The 23,250-nt window shown below is 46.1% G+C and overlaps 1 protein-coding gene across 20 annotated transcripts in view; it reads right to left on the bottom strand.

Annotated features, from left to right (window-relative positions):
* The window catches only part of MAGI1 (membrane associated guanylate kinase, WW and PDZ domain containing 1), a 363,811-nt gene extending 340,790 nt beyond the window's left edge, over positions 1 to 23,021 (bottom strand). For 11 of the 20 annotated variants that reach the window (XM_063348496.1, XM_063348500.1, XM_063348486.1 and 8 more), the window contains exon 1: positions 22,366 to 23,020. In XM_063348496.1, coding sequence (XP_063204566.1) covers positions 22,366 to 22,651 — 286 coding nt within the window. In that variant the 5' untranslated portion in view covers positions 22,652 to 23,020. Of the gene's footprint in view, positions 1 to 22,365 lie in introns of all 20 variants that reach the window. The other 9 variants (XM_063348493.1, XM_063348507.1, XM_063348495.1 and 6 more) reach the window with 2 other exon arrangements.
* Between the last annotated feature and the right edge of the window lie 229 nt (positions 23,022 to 23,250).

The following is a 23,250-nucleotide window of genomic DNA, read 5'->3' as shown; positions in this document are numbered from 1 at the left end:
ACTTCTTTATGCTGTAGGAGATATTATTTTATTTTAATGACAGGTTCTATTATTTCCTGTGTATATTAAAATTGGCCTTTCAGCTCTTCCATTAATTCCCCAAGTCAGAGATGAACTCTGAGTGACACTAAGAAGCCCTACTTTGAGATCAGGGCATCTCTCTGACAAGGCATTTGACGTGGCCTCTTTTCATGTCTCTGGGCAATTTTTTCCCCTCTTGCTGCAGTCCTTGAACTCAGAGTTTCCAAACTGCTCCCCAGCAGCAGTTATTTATTATTGCTCTGTCCTACAATGTCATCTCCCAAGCACCCAGGTGCTGCTGAAGAAAGAAAAAGGCCATTCCCTCCTATCAAGAGCTACAAGATATCTTGAGAAACACCAGTGAAGGATAAGCAGATGGGCACAAGATGAAAGCAAAGCAATCCTAGGGATGAAAAGCATGACTTTTATGTTTTGCAAAGTTGACCAGGTGGGGTTTTTTGTCACTTGTTGTTTGTTTGGGTTTTTTTAATTAAAAATAAATAAAAATCAAATCAGAAGACAAGAATAAACTTATCCCAACCAAAGTAGCATTGAAGAAGAATCATCACCATCAAGAGTAAAACGCACTGGTTGCCTGCTCTTGCCCAGACGCACGCAGCGGGTCTGGATTTCTGACCAGGAATCACAATATTTGTGCCCGCATCTCCCCAGATTTCCCCCTTCCCTGCACAGCCACAGAACCTGCCCCTGCTGAAATGATGCCAGCCAAGCAGAAAAGAGAAAAACTCAAACTGGGCACCTCCAAAGACATACGGGAACGGGGTGTCTTTATTCCCCCATGCTCTTCTGTTTGGGAAGCAATCCTTCAGGAACCGGCTATCAGCTCTTAATGACTAGTTTTGTTACTCACAGGCCCCACAATGAAACAGGGGGTGGCTGAGGTTACCACGCTGTGGTAATAATCAAATTTAAGGGGATTATAATCATTATAGGCTAATCAGGGTAGAATTATATATTTTTAATTAGCAGCTGCTGTGTGGTTAAGGCACTAGAATCCCCCAGCTGTTTGCTGGTAAGTGCAACCAACAGTATCCTATTTGAAGTGCAAACTACATACTTTTACATGGAAAATATATTAAGGAAATTTAAAAATTGCCTTTAAAAATACTATATACTGTAAAGCCTCATTACAGATCATTCTTTTTGCTTTCAGCATTGGAAAGATTTTTATTTTTTTTGTAAACCCATAAATTCTTGCATTTAATCTTATACTGAACGTAAGCCAAATATAAAAAGGGAATCATTTACAATACATTGTGTATATTGTTACTTCAAACCACATAGTAGTTACCCGTAAATCCTCCAGCATTTGGTATAAACACACAGTGTTTGTCTACTCATTGTAAGTCTAGAAAAGGACATATTTCTGCAGAGCCTTAAGAGGTATTCACTGCATGAATAATAGAGACCGAATAAAACTTGTCATTTGGATTTTCTTGTAACAACACACTTTAATCCAAGATTCCCAAGTAGAGAAACAGATCTCCACGGTTTCTGTAACCACCCCTGCTCACACTGTTGTATTTTTAAATTATTCTTCAGCTGCATTTTAACTGAGAACCTTTCTACGTTATCGCAGAGAGACTCCAACAGGCACCGGCCCCCAGAGATCTTGCTTTGTTTAAAAATAAAGCAAACCCAACAGCCAGTTCATCTGGAAAAAAGCTGGTTGTGTTGAAGAGTGTTCAATTATAAGGAGGCTGATCAGAACCTGCAGATGCTTGCCAAGAAGAATTGCTCTCTAAGCACCCAAATTTGGCAGAAGTCTACAAAAAAAAACCAAACCCCACCAAAAATAAACAAACAAAAAACCCAAAAAAACCCCAACCAAACAAAAAACCAACAGCAAAGCAGTTGGTCTAGTCTTCGAAAATGTTCTTCAAGTTCCCGGTGCTATACCAGCCACCTCCTCCACAGCCCAATGGCACTGTGACATTTTGGTCTAACACAGGGTAGTAGAACCGCATCTGAGCACAGCCAGGCCCCTCGTTCCCATCGTATCCCAACTCTGTTAACCGGTCCCTTCCACGAATGAAAACACCAAATAGCACATGCTGGTTGGGAACCTCCCGCAAACCCTTCCCACTCACCCTAAAGTCACGTTATCAGAAGTTAAATCAACTGAGAAGATGAGAAGACTCACAAGGATCATTAACAATTACCAAGACGTAGGTTAGCATGATACTGCTGAGCGCCCACAAGTTTTTTTTGCCCTCTGCGTCACCTTATTTTGACCAGACCATGTCCACCATGCAAGCGTGGGCTGTCTCCTGGACATGCTCCCTGGGACAGAGAGACTTTCTCCAAGGTCACAACAGCTCCCCTGCCCATGTCCAAGGAAAACTTGTTGTAGATAGGTTAAAATGCAGAATTCGTAGATAGGTTAAAATGCAGAATTCGTAGATAGGTTAAAATGCAGAATTCGTAGATAGGTTAAAATGCAGAATTCGTCTCTTCGCTTACTATTTGAGGGTATGCCTTTAGGTATGTCTACAAGGTGCAGGAAAGGGCTAAGCAGCTACCTTCAAATTCACAGCCCTCACAGAGGGGAGGGCTTCGGCCAGGACAGCCGATGACCAGGTTGGCCAGGCAATGAGCACTTCTCCGAGAGGAGGTGGCCCCGCTCCGGATGGCCTGTTTCTGGGTCTACTGCTTCCCCACCCCGTGGTGGTCGGACCCTGCCAGGGATGCTCTGCCTGGCACAGGCTCTCTGAGCCTTGTCCTGCACAAAAAGGGTGACACCTCCCCGCCTCCGCATCCAGTGAGCATTTGTACCTCCTCCGACGTGTCTCTCGCTGCCGACCAGCTACAGATTTTATTACTGCATAAGACAAATGTCCTTAGATTCAGCTATTTCTGATAAAACCATTTCCTCTGAAATAGCCGCAATACAATCTAGACTGCATAGCAGCTGTTAACAGAAACTGCTATTTCTATGAGTTTTCGCGCACTAAGCAGTCCTGAATAACGTCCTCTGCCATCCCTGGGGACTTTGACTAACAGTCAGCAGAAGACAACTCAGAAAACCCAACAACAATTATTTGACTTAAAGATCAAATACCCTTCTGTTGACTCAGACTAACAGAGCTAGCCCCAGGAAAAAAAAAAAAAAAAAAAAAAAAAGAAATGGGCCTCCCTGAAAAGCTGAGTGTTCTTGGATAAATCATCCGGTCTTGCAAATGGGTGCTGCTGCCAAGGGTCTCCTCACCAACACCACCCAAAACTGTGTGAGTGTTCTTGATAGCTTCAGACAAGGGTTACCAGTGATGGGAGCTGTACGGGACAAACTCTTCTCTTTCCACTCCAAACCACAACATACCCTCAAAACAAGTGCAAAATATATTCAGGGGAGGAAGGGTCTTAAAAAGACAGCTGTTACACCCGAAATATTAGCATCACAAACATGTCTCTTTCAAGTCACAAGGACAAGAGCCATCACTGAAGACATCAACTCTGACAAGAAGAGATGTGCACGGAAATCAAAGGCTTCCGCAGAGCCGAGGCACTGAGCTGCTCCCAGGCAGGCAAATAATGGACTAAATTAATTGCCTGTAGCATGACATAGCTGCAAAATCCTAGAGGTTTTGACTGCTTTGCAGCATCTTCCTTTCAACTCTACCCCATGCTGGGACTTTAGTCTGCAGGGCTGTAATGGTACTATCAGCAATGTTAGAGGCGAGATTAAAAATAAACACGGGACAAGAAAAATGCAAAGCTCCTCCTCCCTGCGAGGTCTGGAGGGAATTTCCTGAGTCAGTCAGACAGCTCGATCACTTGTTTACTTGTTACTAAGTATGAATTTTCACAGCAGCGTGTGTGGTTTTCACTGAAGTTTCCAAGTTAAAATCAACAGGGCTGTAATGTTGTAACAAAAGTAAACATCACTAACCCTCTCTTTAGAGATGGGATCCTTGCTGCATCCCTGCCCGTGCTGCACACTGCATTTCCAGGGCAAATAGTGCACTTCCAAGACAAACATGAAAGTACTGGGGGCAAAGACGGTCCCTCGAGTCACGGGATGAAGGACACGAGGTCGCATAGTAACCTGCAATGAGTCCAGCATCTTACTTGATGCAGTAAATCTATTTAGCCCCGGATAAAGAAGCTGTCACACGATGTTCAGAAGAGCTGGAAGGTTTGTCCCTCTTCAAAGCACCTCTCCAAAGGTCCTCCCAAGCGCCAAGAGGCATTTTGGGGGAAGGAGAGGTTGGCTCTTCTCCCTGTGGCACCCATGGAGGATACAGCTGCAGAGCAGCAGCCACAACAACTGACTTCAGAGCTATGTAAAAAGCTGGCACAAAGGTTTGTTTATGAAGAGCTAAAAATTAAGTTTGACATTAAAATAGTGCAGTCATCAGTAACGTCTCAGAGGGTCACATTCTTCTTCCATCTCTGCCTCCTCCCCTTCTGGGACCTCCTCTTTGCCCAGCAGCTTTCCCAAAACGGTCTGCAAACGCGGCAGAAATTCCCCCCGAGGGAGGCAGGCAGAAATCCATGCCTGAGGATTTGAAGGAATATGCTCAGGAAGGGATGCTCAGCATTTCCTACAGCACGAGACATTTTTTTCAAGAAGGAGACTGCAGCAGAGACCATTCCATTTGCAGCAACTTGGTACATCTGATCCTGCAGTATTTCATGAAAATTTTAGGAGGTGACTGCAGGTTCACGGTGCTGTCAAAGAGAAGCACTCACCTTCCCATTTCATGGTACGCAACCCTCCACGTAGCTCTCCTTGCTCACCTCCCCTACCCCTTGAGCACACACCAGGGGAAAAATATAAGATTTCAAGCTTTGCAAACCTCCAGCCTAAACCAACATCCTGTAAAACTATGAGTTAAAGGCAGGAACACTTCACTTCCAAACCGCAAAGGCTGTAATGAGTGTGGGTTTAATTGGCTGGTACAAGAGCTGCACAGCCAGAATCAGCAGCTGGCAATGGAATCAGCCCTTCTGCGCTGCACATTGCTAAACTTTTGCCCTTGTCTGCAATGTGGTCTCTCACAGAAGTAATACAGCACCCATAAAAAGAATTACAAAAGTATCTAAGAAAAATAAAGTGTTAGCCCAAAACTGGCAATACGCTAAGTTTCTTCCCCAAAAGTTTATAGCTGGTCTATCCCTTAACCTATAGTGATGAATTTCTACTATGCGCATATATATAAAAAATATCCTCCATAAGAAACCTGTATATTTCAGGTATCACTTAATCTGGCCCTTCAGAGCTACCCATTTCAACAGCCTCGGTACATACTTAAAAATCTCATTATCTAGAATTAGAAATGAAGTTCTTTGAAAAATCAGTCCCAAATGACAGAAGTCTCTGCCGAGCAACTACAGCACGTCTTCTTGCTTCTTTTATTTAACAGTTATTCACACGCACGCCCAACTTCTCTTTTACAGGTTTACGAAGCACACAGCAAATTCTGTGATAGTTTGCATCTAACTTCAGAATATTTGAAGAAAAGCCAGATTAGTACGGAGCAGGATTTTACAGCAAAGCCTTCCTTTCATCTGGTGCAAAAAGCTTTGAGTCTCATAAAGCCGATGTAGTAAACTTTCAAGCCAAGGTGTTTCACAGAGCTAGCAGGGGGGCGTTGCTATCACTGGATAGACTTAATGAAAGCTTCACAGTTTACACGCTACTTAAAACCACCTTGTTCCTGAATGAAGAAATGTACACCAGGCAGGGTAATAATACATAAATAACAGTACAACCCAAAACCACACCAACAAGAACTTAAGGGGATATATGTATGCATCCTTCATTTCAAAAAGCCAGGCTGACCTAAATAAAGGTAGTACACATGAGAAAAAGCAAGGCAATAATGTGCTGCAAGCAGCCGGGGAATTGCTGCTATTCGGCCTCTTCCCACCGCGAAGCGCCGGCCGCCGTGCTCAGCCCGCACCAGGCGGCTTCTGTCTTGGCCACGGCAAAGCTCAGGCCAGAAACTCATGTTGCCACGAGGAGTGCGGCGCTCGAGACGAAATGCAGAGCGGAATTTAAACTCCTCAGTTAGTTTAGTTGAAGACCGCAGGCGCACAGCCCATGCCTTTCTGTTTTTACCTGCATAACTTTATTTTAAATTGCGTCTTGTCCTCAGGGCTCCGTATTCAAGAAGTTGCTCATACAACGAATCTAGAGTCAGGAGGTTTGGACGTGTCAAGACAAATCCCACCAAATGTAAATGGGTATAATATACAGATTTACGCTTGCTTACATGGCACTAGGAACGGAGAGGCCGTAACTCAGACTGCCGTGCAGGCTCCCGACAATAGTGATGATAAGCATTGCTTTTTTAAGGCTGAAAGGAGTTTCTGGGGAAGGAAGATAAATCAAAACGTGGCATCTTTGAAAGGGAAGCAATGCAGGAGCTAAGCCCCAGCGGCCCCACAAACACCCATTTCTCCCCAGGAAAACAGGCTTTGGTGTTCTTCAGTTCTTAAGTTTTGTAACAGTTTTTATTCCAGTTAAAATTGCATGAGTGTTCATTAATTTTAATGTTGTGTGCTTTGCCATACCCATACCTAGGAACGCACTGAACCCTACGAGCAGAGGGACTCATCCCTGCTCGCACAACCCCGCACCCTCCATCCATCTCCTGCCCAGAAACGGGCCGTAGCAGGACGCTGCCTCCGCTGCCATTAGACCTGACCTTGCAAACACCCACCAGCAGCCCCCGGCATCACTCGCCCCGCCAAAGCCACTGCTGCACAGCCCCAGCAGGGACAGCAAGCGAAGCGGGACGGGGCCCCTTCCAAATACCGAGGCAGAGACAGACCATGCGTCTGCCCTCTCCGCTTGCACAGCCTCACACAGAATTTGGGTCTGTATTCTTTAAAAAGAAGACATTTCCCCCCCTCAAAAAAAAAAAAAAGAAAAACACAAACAATATCTTGCTGGTATGTCAATTATTAAATATGCTGCTGATCAGGTACCCACACCCATGTGCTCGATTTGCATTTTAAAGGCATTTACTCCTACATTTCGGTGCATTCTCTTGACCTGAGATATTAAATAAACCAAAAGCACTGAGGTCACTTCCCTCCATCCACGTAACAAGGGGTTTTATTAGCTCACCTCCGGTGGAATATTAACTAACGCCAATGTTTTGCTGGGAAGAGACTGCATTTAACCTGGATTGCTATTGGAGAGCAGGAAAGAAAAAAGGTCTTCAGAGCAAACATGGCATCATTATTAAAGGAATGGGTTAATTATCAACCAGAGGCATGAAACTGTGGGAATACAACAGCAACCCAGTCCTGCTTGTGAGGATGCTGGCTGTTGGACAAGCAGAAAATGATCTAAATATGTTGCAAGAGGAAAGGGACTAAAACCCTCCCTTTCTTACAACAAGAAAGAAGTTGGTTTTGCAGTAAGTGTCTGCGGGCTATTTGCGGTGCGCTGATTTTTCTCTGCTGGAGATGCAACAGCCAGCAAGGCAGGTTTAACATCCATTAAAAAAATATTTTCTGCCTGATATCAGGGAGCTCTTCAGGGTTCAGAAATGGATCAGACATTTCTTCACATAACGAGAATAGCCAAAGGCAGCTTCTGATATCCCACAAAAGGCAACAAACACCACAAACAAGGTATATAAAGCCTCCATGCTTCCAGGCATAAACTGCCTTCTGCCTACAAGAGATGAGGACACTCTCCCAGGGACGGGTTATTCTTACCAGCAGGTGCCAGTTTCTAGCGCTACCTTCTAAAACAAATTGTATTAACCAGTATCTGCAACAGGAAAGCAGCTGAGAGGAAAAGCTCACCTGGATCTGCTGCGACACATCCTACACCAAAGAAAATGATTTCTATGAAAACAGCATCATTCTGGCACCAAGTTAATTTCCGAAACCACTCATGAGAATAAAAACAAAGCCAGAACCCAGAAAATTTGTAACTGTTACTTTTTTTAAGTACCGTTTTAGAGGGAAAAAAAACACAATACTGCAACAAAATGCTAAAAGGCAGCAAAGGAATAGCTACAGAAGAAGTTAAAATACCACATCAGCCCCAGCCTGCCAAAAATGAAGGGATCATAGCAGATAAAAGAAAAACAGTGTTACAAGAAAAGTGGGTAAAAATAGAAGTGCCAGGATGTGACATGCCTTCAAGTTATAGAAAAGCATCTGGATTGTCCTCAAATCCCCTCCTGACTGCTGTCTAACTCGGTAATCATCCCTCTTGAGCAACAGGGTTGTCTCAAGCCGAGCAATGGGGCAACGCCGACTTCTTTTCAGCTGATGCCATTTGGGGCAAAGCACCTTCCAGTCAGAGAGGGAACAATTTGTGTCCTCAGTTTCGCAGGCCTGGGTGCAGCCCAAATCCTGCCTTTCAGCCAAGTTCAGAGGGTGCTGGCAGACACACACGCGACCTTCCGCTCATGGCCATGGGGAAGGACCCATCTTTGGCCAGTGGAGCTTCAGCAGGGCCACCTAAAGCAGCTCTGCAAACTAATGCGCTGATGCGACTCATTTCAGGTGGAAGGAAGAGCACAGAAAGCCTCATCTCAGCCTGTTAAGGCTCCAGAAATATAATTTCCACCTTATTTTTGGAGCCTGCCACTTACTGAGCATTGCTAAGGAGACCCACTTCTCTTCTGCACCCTTTTCTTTCACAAGCCCAAGTGCAAGGCTTGGCAATACTCCCTCACAGGATACATACCAAACAGCGTGCTGCTCCCTGTACAGTCATTTGAGCACGATGATAACTTGAAATCTTTTTTTTTTTTTTTTTTTTAAAGAGAAAAAAGCCTCTTCAATGGAGCAATTTTTACTCTTACAGCAGTTACAGCCAACCGCAGGGCTCTGCATCTGGTGCCTGCCCGTGTATCTCCTTCCGCTAAGGTGACAGCTACAGAGGAGTAGTTGAAAAAGTTTAAGCAAAAGATGTTTTGTCATTTTGTGAAGCGTTAACACTGCTCAACGTTTTTCAAGGACGTTACAACAACTCGGCTGTGGATGCAGACTTTCCAGCTTAAATTATGGATTTCATAATGCTCTGAACATGACTTCTGAAAAAGCAAACACCTCGGAGCGTTCCTCCTCTGCTCTCGCTGTGGTGCCCAAAGCCTGAACTAGGGAGATATTTGACTTTTCATGTCTAAGCTAAGGCAGTGGTGGGGAAATCCCCATTCAACAGAAAGTTGAGGAAAACCAACCCGAGCAGCTGAGTGTGAAAATTGCATGAAGTCCAAAGCCATCGAGTGTGAGCCTTAGGACAGAGAAACAGTCAGGCAAGTGCATAAATGCCTTCCACGTGTTCTGGATGGAAAGAAACTGAATTTTTTAAAGACTAACATGGAAACTGCTTTAAGCAATTTGTCATTTTCAATAGAGGTTCTGCAGTGAAAGAGAGATTTCGACAAGCTAAACAACTTCCTACCGGAGTGGCTGCATGCAATGTTTAAACTACCTCTTGCAGTCTTCTTAGAAAAGGAATATTTCTAATTTTGCCATTCAGGAAGACTTTGAAATGTCACTGACATTTGATTTGACCAGTCAAGAGGAAACGCGGAGTTGAGAGAAGGGGAAAACAATGCAAATACCACTCTGTATTTTTTAACTTGGTTTCAGGCAGCCTGCAATGTGCACATTGCTTATCTACCTCCAAAAGGGGGGAACTTCAGACATATTTTCTGCAAACATTACAACTTAAAGCTCACCTGGATATTACAAGGCATCAATGTGAAATATCATCTGAAAGAGCTGAGCCTGAGAGCATCATTTGCTAAACTTGAGCTAGAAACAATGTTTTCTAGCTCAAGTCCTCCGAACATGATCCACTGCAATGCATAATAATGCCGAGGTCTTTTCTACATCAGGGACTTTGAGGAAAAATAAATACGCAATAAATATTCCCCACTGCTTCTGCCACCGGTTCAGACAGCTATCAGCATTCAGCAGTGCTGCTGCTGTGTCCGAGTACGTGAAAGCTCTGTCCTTCAGAGGCCTTGATGAAGTTTTGTTCATCAGTTGGTGATGCTAACGGGAAGGCTTTGCCCATCTGGGAGCTCAGGGAGGCGCGGGCTCTGCCTGACCCGGCCCACAGGTTGCTGGGAAGATGCTCGAGGTTTATAAAAGCAGAGCAACAGGAGCAGGACAGCAGCAAAAAAAAATCAGCTGCGTGAATATTGTTTGTAAATCTGCAATCAATACCGGAAAAGAAGAACACCAGTTTTAATTAAAGTCTGTAAAAGTACTAAAATAAATAAAATCATATTAGGAAAAAATTTTTTACACTGGAAGGGTTATCAAGCATTGGAACAGGCTGCCCAGGGAAGTGGTTGAGGCACCATCCCTGGAGGTATTTAAAGGATGGGTAGACATAGCGCTTAAAGGTACAGTTTAAATTAGTGATGGTTTTTGTCATCAGGCTGATGGTTGGACCAGATGATCTGAAAGGTCCCTTCCAACCTAGGCAATTCTATGAGTCTAAAGAAGTCCCTAAATTTTTAAAGAAAAATTTTCAATCTTCCTGGTGAGCACAGAGCCCTGAACCTGCCAGGCGGGAGGTGCTGCAGGCAGCAGAAACGCTCTTTGTCAGAAATCAACCAACAAATTGTATCCAGCACCTCCCGAAACGGGCTCCAGCCGGGCAGCTGATGTAACCTTCCCTGCCAACTCAATTGCACCATGGAAAAACACATGTAGTCCCAGCCAGGGGCAAGATCCCATCCGGGCAGCTACCGCTTCCGCAGACGCTGTACAGAATGAGAGAATACCGAAAATAAAAATTAACTGCGACGAGCCCGTTTGGCAGCCAGGGGTTTCCTTGTTTTCCCCAGCATCCTCAGGGGAGAGCAGGCAGCACCGTTACAGCAAGATGCAACGAGAACTCACCCACTCGGGCTCAGGACTCACACCGGCACAGAGCACGGCAGCCCCAGAGCAGGGCACAGATAACCGGGCCGAGTTACGCGCCAGCGATGCTAAATCAATTTTAAATAGATTTTGGTTAATCCGCTGCAACCTTTTAACGGCGATGAGCTCTTCGGGATTGTGACAACTTGCCCAGCTTTTAGGCAAACAGCAATTTCCACACTGGTTTAGGCAAGCCTCAGCACTGATTATAGCATCTTCTACATACAGACAGAAAAAGCCCTCTGCAACGTGTTACGTTAGCACATGCTTAAATTTAAGCGCTCTCATTTTTACTGGGGCTTTTCTCATGTCTAACAGCTTCAGCAGATCCAAATTTATACACTAAACGCTTACCAGTTTGTGATGTGACCAAGATATCCTATCCCGGATCAGAACTACTTAAAAAAAAAAAAAAGAAAAAGCTGTATTTAGCTCCTGGAAAAACTGATATGTGTGTATTTCCAGCATCAACTAATACAACTGGAAAATTGGCAACAGAAAACAAAAATAAATGGAAAAGCCACCTTGGATAGTGTTTAGGCCATCTCTTCTACAGATAAAAATTTCAGCCTTTGACACGTTTTACAAGCACACAGTAAAAAACCTATAGGGTATTTTAAATGGAAACACTGTCATGGCAAACCTCCACCGGAGCAGGACAGCCTGGCAATGCTGAAGGGAGCTCCTCCACCTGAAGCAATTTATCCATTTCCACCGTTTTAATGTGGATCTGGGAAGCAGCAGAGCCCCAGAGCACAGCAATGGGGAGCGGAGAGTTGTGGGTCCATGACCTCGCCACAAGCATCCCGACCGAGTCACAGCCTTTGTGCTTGGCTTCCCCACTCCAGACATCACTTGGGGTCTTTTTAGCCTTCACTCTCCTTCTCCTGCAACGCATCCAGGCAGGGACAGCTCTCTGTGCACTGCCTGGCACGAGAGGGACCCAAACTTCATCAGGCTTGGAAGATTGCCATCGTGCATCCAAGTATTCACTACTTCTCCCACCCTCATAAAGGAATGACCTTCTGTTAAAGGGTAACTCTGTAGTGAGGGACCTAAATGCCACTTTATTGCCTTTAAAATGCCAGAAACCCGTGCGCATGGCGAAACTGGGCACCTTTCCGAGATAATGTTTATAGTTGTGGTCTAGCTTTCCCTCCTGCACTCTTGAAATGACTCACAGGGACCAAAGGTCTAGAGACAGCAGCGTTTGTCAGGAACAGAGAATCTGGATCTTCAGCAGCCACATCACATAACCCACTTAGAAAGCGAGGGAGGTCTCATGAACAAGCCATCTTTCAAAACCAACATGTTCCTGCAGATGATTTACAGGACAAGTATCGCCGAAACGCTTTCACCACGGGAACACCACAGAAACGAATTTAAATGTTTTTACAGGATGAGAGGCTGCCCATGCATCTCGTGATGAGGTAATGGGCATGAGAACGCTTCTTGGCCATAACGGTGGTGGTTTCATACTCTTCCTTTTCAGCTTTCAAAGAGCTGTGCCAACAACAAATTTTGCCACTTGCGACGGAATCTATGGCACTGGCTGTTTAACAGCTTGAGCTGCTGAGTCATGGGACTAGTTTCCATTAAAAAAGGGGGGGGAAAAAAAAAAAAAAAGAGAGAGAGAGAGACAAGAAGAAAAGATTCTGGAACTCTTCACCGAAGCAGCATTTGACAATATGAATACTAAGTGCAAAAATTAAATATATATATTCATACATACACACCAGTCACATGTTCTAACAGCCTCACTCAAGCCTTCAAACAATTTTGATAGGTGACAGACAATATTTTCACAAGCTCCTCCTCTAAGGCTGGATGCGGGCTGTGTATAGATATAAAACTTTCCCCTGTACGTAACCTCCCCCAGGAGCCAACCCTTGGACCAGCACAGCCCTGGTGTCCTCAACGCCCCATCTGGATTTTGCCCGCAGCCGTTGTGCACCTCCCTAGAAAGCCAGAGACAGACGGTTATTGGGGTTTAATTGCCTCGCTCCGCGTGCGGCAAACAAAGCTTCCTGCCACATGAAGGATTTATATAGACTATGGTTAAATTCAGATAAAAATACCTCCATGTGAAATTAGGTCAACCATTTCAGCCTGTCCATACGTCTTCATCTAAAACAAACAAAAACAAAAAACAAATCCAAAAAAACCACACCAGAAAGAAAAAGAAAATGGGGCAATACACCTATGGTAAATGTAGAGAAGTATTTGTCAGCTCCGATCTCCATTTGGAAACAGTCTGATTAATAACAGCAGATAGTAGGTGACAGGGAGGACTCCATAGCACATACAAACTATAAAAAAGTTGACAAAACACTATATACCATTGCTAAGCAAGTTTGGTATTTGCACGTAAAATAAACACACAAAGTTTGCTGGGGTACGGGCAAAAAGCAATCTAAAAACAACCAAAAAAGCCATCCCTCCCAATAAACAAACACCTTACTGATTTTCTTCAAACCCAACCGAACGGGTGACCCTCGGAGCGCCCCGCTGTGAACCCGGCGGAGCCCCTGGCCCTGCTCACGCAGACAGGCTGCTGCTGCTCCTCCCCGCCACAACCCGCGCACATTAAGAAGATATTCTATATTAGTCACTTCATTGTTTAAGGAAAAAATGCATACCAGGGAAAGCAGAAGGACACGATTCTTTGTTTTGCATCAGACTAATCCCTCTTTCGCCCTTAGGACAGGGAGAGAACAAAGCCTGGGCTGTACCGGGGGCTGCCAAAGCCCCATCAGGGTCCTGTCCCACAGCGCTTTCCCCAAGTCCCAGCCCTGCAAAGGGGAGACTCAGCTTGGGAGATGACAACGTCCCCAAATCCAGTCCAAATCCAGCCAAACCACAGACTTCTCCCCAGGATCACTGAGGATCAGCTACTACATCCCCATGCTGTGCCGGGGAGCCGTGTGCCTGTTCTCCATCGACAGCCTGGAGGAGCACAAGTTATTTTAGGCACCACATCCTAACAGGATATTCAACAGCAAAGTTGCACCCTATATTATACATTGATGTAGGCATTTAGGGTTCCCAGAACAAGAAGATGTTGGTATAGACCGCTCTGTCATCAGCTGGAAAGACAGCCGCACTCCTGGCTGGTCCTGGAGAAAGCACTCAACTACCTCTGCTTTTAGAGATGGTCTCAGCACCAGTAACAAATCCAGCAAAATCTTCCCTCAACCTGGTGCTTTTCGTATCTTTCAGTATCTTTTACGTATCTCCCGCTGCCCATCTCTCTCCACCTCTCCTTCAGCCATCCTTGGCTTCCCGCAAGGCTCCAGTGAATTGTTCTCCGGAGCAACCTCCTGTATCCCTGCCGCTTAGATTGCTAAGTGGGAGTTCTTCACGCACCTTTGGGAAAGGAGGAGGACAGCTTGTTCCTTGCTATTTTTAAGAAAAGTCTTTTCACAGTTATCCTGCAGCCCAGGTCCTCACCTGCCCAGTTCAGCCAGTTTGGGAGGCAACTTCCCCGCTCTCGTGCATCCAAAAAAAAAAAAAAAATAATCTGAGACATCTGCGTCTGTCATCAGTTTGGACTAACACCCACTTAGCACAGGATCTGCGCCACTGGAATAAGAGGAGTTGAACATCAAAGTTGGCTTTTTTTTTTTTTTTGAAAGTACACAATATCTGCACAGCTTTGTTTGTGTTGAGGGAGTGGCTGGATTTTAGGCAGCTTCTTTTTCAAAGGCTTTTTGTTAATAACTAAATGAAAACCCCAGAGTTGAGGTTTTCCCCTTAAAAAATAAGCCACTGTGATTAAGGACATGAAGAAAGAAAAGTCGGCCTCTTCCCAACCTAATTGTACTGAGGCACTGACTTCAGGGCTCCAAAATTACAGATGTATAATCCAAGACAATGAAGTCTTTAGTCAAGGATTAGCAAACCATGCAAAACTGATTCCTTATTCAAATGCCTTGCAATTGTAAGGGCATCTGTTCCACTTTGCAAGCCATCCCAAAGGCTTTGTTTGTTTTTTTTTTCCTGTTCCATTATGAAGACAGGGCACTTTGCATTATTTTCACACCGTGTAATAAGTGCTATTGTTTAGTCTAATAGGGGACAGTCAATGAAAACCAATAAATATTTTTACCTTATTTTTCTTTTAACTTAGGATACAAGCCCTCTCAAATGTAAAAACAGGAACTGTTCTCAGTCAAAAGCCAAGTCTGTAAAAATGTAACACAAAACGTCAGGATCTGAAGAAAAAAAAAAATACTTTGTTTCTTCAAGGTCTACTAGGGGCTGTTAAAAAAAAAAAAAAAGAAAAAAGAAAAAAAAGAAATTTATGTAGGTTTAAATAATATTACTAACACAAAACAGTTCAGTACAGATGATGCCAAAGTCAGGCCTGGGGACTAGCAGAGAGTGCGGTGCCATCATTCCAGCCCGTAGCAGCGGAATAGCTCTGGAAACCATTTAAAGTGTCACAGGAGGGAGGATGGATGGAGTGTCCGACCTTTGGAAACCGAAGAGTAGATCTCAACAAAAATATCCCAGCTACCCCGAGCCACGCTGCTCCTGCTGGCCCACCTATTTGCTCTAGAAGGAAAAGCAAAAAAGAAAAATAAAGGGAAAAAAAAAAAAAAGAATAATCCAAATCTGCCAACATACCAGCCCAATGTAAAAGCTGCCAAACTGCTCTGGAAACAGGCAGCCACAGCTTTCTATCAGATCAGTAGAAAACAAACTCTGGCTGATAGCCCAGGCTCGGGTTTGTTTCCCAACACCAGATCCTTGTGGAGAATCCCCAAACTTAAGCCATCAAGTGCGCTGAATTCGTGGACCTCTATGGGACCGCTGGCTCTGGCGGGACTCGGAGCCTCACCTGTCAAACTACCACAACAGCTATGGCAGAGCAAGTTGTGCAAGACTGAAATACAAAGTGAGAAAACAAAATATCAAGTGCCAAGAGAGACAGAGAAAATGATGATAGCGGTGAAAATTATGTTTCTGCAGGAGCTGGTCTTGCATGCTCAGCAGCGCTGTCACTCAGCGCCGAAAAGCTGCTGTTTTCTCTGTCCTGCAAGTGGTGCCGCCGGTGACAGGGTAAGGGGAGCGGACAAGATCCTCATAGATCACAGGGGGGATGACCCATCCCTGTGCCCTTGGTGAAAAAAGGTCACTTGATACTCAGTTTCTAAAAGGCAAAACCAACATTTTTTCCACAGCTGAGATAGAGAAAAAACTCTGCAGAGACACAGAGCGAGAGGATCATGAATTTTGCTGGTCCGGGAGTTGGATGCGGAGCTGGAAGGAGGTCAGATGGGATGGAGGAGTCTGAGTGCCAGCCCTCCGAGTACCACCGACTGCTCACGGTAAGGATCCCTGCCTTCAGCTAATGTTTTCTCTCAAATTCTTCATAGTCCTCCTATAGATCCATGGCGCTTGCTCATACAGAACCAGTACTCCAGGCTTTTCACCAAGAAATTTAAGTCATTTGCAGCACACAAAGATCAAAACCCGTACGCCTTGATTTATGCGTTCCACTCAAAGTCAGGGGAAGCGTAAAAAAAAAACAAACCACACACCTGAAATAACTAGCAAGCATAGCTTGTGTCTGGATGAAAGGAAAGCAATGCAAATAGCAAACCTGGACAATTATTTTTAAAAACCTCAATAGAGGTCCCAAGGATCCCACCTTTGCCCACAGCTCAGACCTTGCTAATGCGAGAGAAAGAGCCCTTGACGCAGCAGCATCTTCTCCGTTTCCACACTACCTTCAAACTGAGCAACGCTGAAGTCTAACAAGTGAGGGACGTTGTTGCCCAAATCATCAGTTCATCAGTTCTGCACACCCACAAAACTGCTACTCAGAAGATCTTTACACCTTAATGTAGCCGCCCTCGGGCAAGCGTTTTCCCCGTGCATGTATATGCTGCCAAAGGAGTAGGGGTATTTCTCAGACGTCAGATAGAGAGAGAGAGATACAGAAACAGCAGAGAAAGATCCATGACCGATTACAGCCTGAACCAGAGGAAAATGACAATCCCAAACATGGGAACACAATGAGCTATTGATGGTTTGGCTTTCAAACCTGTCAAAAAGAGTTGTTAAATGTCTAACAAGATACACGCAAGATGAATCTTCCATCTCACAATAACAGGTCAATAATTCACTCATGCAAAAGTTCTAAGTCAGTTTTAAAAAACAAACCAAAACAAAACACAGGATGGTTTTAACATCTTATTTTGCAATGATGCTGAATGACTGCTCCTAATTAGACTGTAATTGTGACTTAATTGCGCTGTGATCAGACTGGCCATAAAGAGGGAGCCTGGAGTCCCATCAAAATGGGTGGAAAGATTAACCTTATTGTGGACAACATAATCCCATTTCATGCCATTGAAAGGATCATATTAATTCCTCAAAATTTTTATAACAGCAAGGATGTGGCACTCGGACTGTAACGCCCATCTCTGGGGTGCTGCCTCATGGCTCTGGAGAGGATGGATGACTGGTTTGCCACAGGCGGGATTCACCTCTAAATCCTGCCAAGTACCACACTGTAAATTCAGGCATAGTAAAGCTAAGGTCTTCCTCACAGCAGTATTTTAATACACAGACACACACATTTCACAACTACTAAATGCTGCTTTAAAGAAAGACTACTGATTTGTAGCAAAATATATTAGAAGCGATGCGAAAGAGAGATCCTGCCTTTTTTTATTTTACGTTTCAGTAGTGACCAGCCCTGCACAACGCTCAGGGTCGGCATTGAAAACGGGCCTTTAGAAATCTAGAACGCATGAACGTCTCTCAGGGTTTTGCATGGTGAATCTTTCACTCCACTTCAAATCCACTTGGGTCCCAAAAGAATTTAGGCCAAATGGAAAAACGACTTAAGCGAATTCACTGCGCAAGTGACCGGCACTACGTGAAGACCAAAGGAAAACGCTTTTTGGAGCTCGTGCGTGAAGCTGTGGAAGTAAACTCCTAGGAAAAGCAAGGGCTCGGTCTCTAAGCAGCTTTTCCCTTCTCTGGCCCAATGGAGGCAGCTGCCCGCAGGTTAAAGCTCTGCTACATCTCAGGGAGGGATTCGTGCAGCCGCGCTCCCTTTGCCCCTCTGCAATGCCAGGCACCAGCATCCCTCAGCGTGGGATGTTCGGCGTTACCCACTAACAAAGCCACACTCTGCTTCCTGGTGTTTGCTAAACTACTGAACACACAGAAATTTACAGATGAAACAATGTCTTTTTTTTTTTTTTTTAAAGTGGTCTACAAAAAAAAAAATATCCAAGACAGCAATTCCCTCACCCGCTCTCTCAAGAAAGTAAAAGGAAAAGGTCCAAATACCAGCTCAGGCAAACTTTTGGAAAGAAGCTGGTTTGGTTCAGACTAGTACACGTAACCGATTTCAACATGTCATGATCTCCTCCTACAGCAAATGCCAGCCTGACATTGAAGCATTGAGCCCCTGCACCGTGTTTCAGAATTTATCTTCGGGTCAAGTTAATGTTTGAAAAGAAACAACTGCAGCTGATAGCGCTGGGTAAACAGTGACTGTTTCTGTTTGGGATCACGCCTGCTCCCATTAACCCTGTGTAGGGATAAAAAAAAAAAAAAAACAAAAAAAAACAACAAACAAAAACCCACCTCACAGCTCACCACTCCTCCCTGCCATGAGACCATCCCAGCTGCAAAGTACTATGAAAATTATTAATTAATTATTAATTGCATAAACTGACCTCAACACCTTCTGGTTTCAAAGTGATTGGTCATTCAGAGCTTGGGATCCCAAGACTTTTTAGGGAAGTAAAACATTGGACAGAAAACTAAAAAACAATTTAAAAATAAGCGTACAAACATAATAGCTTCGACACTTTCCCATACCAAGCATCTGGCTTGGTACAATTTGGCACAGGTCATCTAACCAAGGAGAAAAATAAATAAATAAATAAATGGCCACAATCTGAAATCTCTCTGAATGTGTCCATCTCTCACTGAGGGGGAAAGAAAACCCACACCCCTTGCCTTAAAATACTTTAATTTGTTATAGGTACAGCCTTAATTCTTCCCCTGTGAAGAACAGCATGACAAACTTTTGTTCGGGATACATAAGAAGAGTGTGCCGATTTTATTATTGATTTATCCAAGTGAGCTATTTTGGAAAACATAAAGTGTATTCAAGGAAGCCACAATATTCACAATACAGCCGAGAAATCATTGTGTTAAGGCAACGCAAGCTTTACACAAGCATACGTGACCATTGCTCCTATAATCCAATCTATTAATTCTATACTTACAGACCAAGTAATAATAAAACTGCATTTATTAACTCCATGGGAGTTAATTGCCAATTTCATCAGAATTTAGGCACAGATGTAAGATGGAAACAGTCAGTCATAAAAGCACTACATGTTAACTGAGCTTTTTTTCACACATTTGACAGTTCTGAAAGTTACTAAGATACATGGCAGCAGATTCTCCCTCTCTCTCCCCAAAAACCAGGCAACTATAGTGGTGTATTTTTTTTCCTCAAGTATAATACCAAAAAAGGGAGCAATATGGAGAAAAGAAAGGAAAAGCTTCATAAAAGTTTTTTAGCTTTCCTCACTCTTTCTCACGGGGTAAGGGAAGGACCAAGAAATCCCATACGAGCAGTATTAATTACTGTTATTCCAATTAAAAGAATTCATATAGATTCCCCCTCTTTGTGCTTTGTGGGAACCTAGTCAAACTCATGACTCACAAAAGCAAGAAAAATTACTGCATGTGGGCCTGTAAGTCTTTAAACCCTAATTTAATGATAAAGGCCATGCATAACCTATTCCACCTATGTTTCACATCCTAGTCCCTTCTCTTCCACCGCATGCAAGGTCAGAACAGTTATTTTCTCTGTTCGTGCTTGCAGATGACTGACTTATTTATAGTAAATTTCCTGTTTTTCCAGCCTTGTAAATGTCATACAAAATACACAAGGCAATAAAACATACACATTTCCAGGCTAATATTGCCCTAGCACTTCAGCGCCCGTCGATTAGGCACTAAGAACTGGGAAGAGGAGGAGAATCATAGTTAAAAATGTGTTTACAATCTTATCTTCACACTCCTTCGCTGTCTGCTCTAGTGCTACGCACCTCCTGTTAAATGACAGTTGCCATCCCCGTAATGAGATTTTTAATCAACATAGAAGTACTGCATTTTAATTAAAACACTCTCCTTTTCTACGCTTATGATCCCGATCCACGAGGGAGTTCCCCGCTCTGCGCAGAACAGCGTGCAGATGCCAGGCTCTCATTGACAGGCACAGGGAGCTGCTTTCCAGACCACAAAAATATTTAATGATTTTTAAAAAAATATATGTTTTTCAGTTTGACATTCCAGTCTAATAAAGCCTTAAAAAAAAAAAAAGGGGGGCGGGGTGGGGGCAAGGGGAGGGGAGGGAAACTACAATCCCACAGTAACCCGGGGCTTGGTTTTGACCTCTGGATGAGGATGGTCCAATGTTCGAGTGCCTGCCCTGATTCCAGGCAGGCTTTTGAACCTTTTTCTCCCAGCTTCCAGGGAGTTGGGAGAAAACCCAATCAGTGTGCCAAAACTCAGCTCTCTGCCCCTTCTTTTCACCAGATCCTGGAGCCGAGACACACTTACCACCAAATTCTGTCATTTCTGGTGTGTTCCTGTGACATGTTTTTATTTATACTAAAAAGTGTTTCCAAAATAACAAAAAGTTTAATCACAAACTGCTGGGTTGGGAAGGTGCTTTTTTAAGTACCTTCCTCCATCCACTGACACTGATCACGTTGCAACATCAGAAGCTGTACTTTAACACTTCTGCTAAAACAATCACTATGCAAAAAAAAAAAAAAAAACCCAAACAAAAAACCAACCCTGCCTAGTTTCCTCATACTTTTCTCTTTGCTTTTCTCCCCCTCCTGCCTGGGCAGGGAAACCAGCAGGCTCAGTTTCCCTCCCCACTTCCCAGCAAAGCCGAGAAAACACAACAGGGAAAATACACATTTGTTTAAAGGAAACTGGTTTTGTTGGGAGTTTGACACTGTTTGCTGGAGTATTTGTACTGACTCTAGGAAATAACTAGCCATGCTTCGGTTCATCAGCTCCAGGGCGGTTTTGAGCTGGCATCGCCCCAGAAAGGGGAGCAGGTGGCAGGGGAGGATTGCGCAGCACAGCTCAGCTCCGACACCCCATCGCTGTGATCTGCTCCGGAGGTTTGAAGGATGGCTGTGAACCAAGTGCCTGCAGCCTTTGGGCTCTGCTCATCAGCGAGGCTAGGGACAAGACTTCAGGTGATGGTCCTGCCAGCAGACCATAAATTTTGTCCTCAGCAACCAGCTAGGTTGAACCAAGTACTGAAAAAAACCACCAGCCACAGCAAAACCCTCAACTTCGGGATGCACACGCATCTGGACAACAAATAAACTTTTCTCTAAGGAATCTCTTGGGCGATCCGAAGAAAGCTTCCCTTCCTTCCTCCACTTGGAGCTGACCCAGGGGCACCTCTCCACCCCGCACACCTCTGTGTGTGCCCGGCCGCAGTCCTGCTCATCCGGCCCACCTGACCATCCTCAGCCGCAACAGTAATAGTCTCCTTGCACTAAACGCAAGTGCTGCCCTGGAAATCACAAGCCCATTAGCCAGGCCTGTTACACTAACCTGTTGAGCAACTGTTGCGTGTACACGGATGTGAAGTAGCTTTTTTTTTTTTTAAAAAAAAAAATCTCGCATGGGAGGATTCTTCCGATCCTCTTCCCTGGCCAAACGGGAGAACTACCTGTGTGTGCCTTCACCTGTGCACTGCAGGGCTGGTTTGCTCTAGGTGAGGGCAAACAAAGAGGGGGGGGGAAAAAAAAAAAAGCAAATCCGAGCTGACTTTCAGCCAGAGAGGGGAACTGCCCTGGCAGGAGGGTCACAGCTTTTCCCATCCCCAGGCAGGCAGCCCACAATCACATGCCGCACTTTTTGAACAAGACTCCAGTCATCACCCAGCAGCGCTGGAAAGGATGCTCAGCTGCTGGAGGAGGGAATTTCTCCCACATTCCCCCAGCTGCGGGTCTGCCTTGGCCGCTCCAGGGGTCAGCCCCGGCCACGGGGCTTCTCCCCCTCCCCCCCAACACCCGTGGGTGCCCACGCAGGGAGCACTGGAGGCTCTGCCGTGCCTTAGGGGAAAAGTCTCACGCAATTGCTCGCTGTGCTTAACGCGGGCCAGGAAACTGCGGGGAGGCCCCGGGCCGAGTCAGGGTGAGACGGTGCCCGCGGTAAAGGCGCGCACACGAGCGCGTGCAAACGGGGGTGCACCGCCACACGCAGCGCGTGACTCCTGCGGGGTCCTGTGCCGCCCCGAAGGGCTAACGCTCGCCTCTCCCTTCTATACAGCACTCGCCCTTGGCCACCCAGCACCACGAGAGGGGTTCTCTACCACCCCGGCGGGCAGCGCGGAGCGGGTCCCCCGCGTCCCGTCCCGTCCCTCCGCGGCCCCGCTCGCACCTTGTCGGACGGCTTTCACCACGATGGGGTCCTTGCAGCTCCGGATCACCTCCAGCACGTCGTAGAGCGGCAGCCCGGAGACGCGGACCCCCTGCACCTCCAGCAGCAGCTCCCCCTCGCTCAGCGCCGCCTCGCCGTCCCCCACCACCGCGCCCGCGTAAGGAAACTCGCCGTGCTCCGCGCCGCCGAGCAGGGCGAAGCCCAGCTGCCCGCCGGGCCCGCGGGTGAGCGAGCACTGCCGCACTCGGCTGGCCCAGTGGTTCTTCTTCTGGACGACCCGCGACATGGTGCTGCGCGGCCCTCCGCGCCCGCGGGAGCGCGGTAAGCAGGTGCGCAGGGGGCGCCGACCCGCCGCCTCATAGACCGACCCGCCGCCGGCCCCTCAGGCCATCCCCGCCGGCGCCTCGCGGGGCCCACATGGCTCCGCGCCCGCGGAGGGCGCGCGCCCGCCCCCCGCCGTCCCTCTCCCGTCTTATTTAAAAAAAAAAAAAAATAAATAAAAAAAAAAGCGCTGAAAAAGCAAATCCGGCTCTTCCTCGCCTTCCCGCGCTGCTGTTTTGTTTCGCTGCGCGGGGCGCGGAGGCGGCGCCTTTCAGGCGCTACAAAGCCCCGTTTGTTTTGTTCCCCTCGGGTCCGTCCCGCTCCGCCGCGCTCCGCTCCGCTCCGCGCCGCCCGGCGCAGGCGCCCTGGCCCAGCCCGCCCCGCCCCGCCCCGGCCCCCGCCGCTCCCCGCGTCCCGCCCCCGGCACGGAGCGGAGCGGAGCTGAGCGGCCACCCTGGGCCGGCCCCCGGCCCTCCCCGGCCCCCTCTACTCCGCGGCCGCGGTGCCGGTGCGCGCCCCGACTCTGCGCCCACGGAGAACTTTTCCAAAGGGAAAAGTCGGTGC

The sequence above is a fragment of the Chroicocephalus ridibundus genome, chromosome 10 (assembly GCF_963924245.1).
Source record: "Chroicocephalus ridibundus chromosome 10, bChrRid1.1, whole genome shotgun sequence".
NCBI classification, from domain to species: domain Eukaryota; kingdom Metazoa; phylum Chordata; class Aves; order Charadriiformes; family Laridae; genus Chroicocephalus; species Chroicocephalus ridibundus.
The sequence above is the reverse complement of the archived record's forward strand: the minus strand, read 5'-3'. Positions and strand labels throughout refer to the sequence as shown.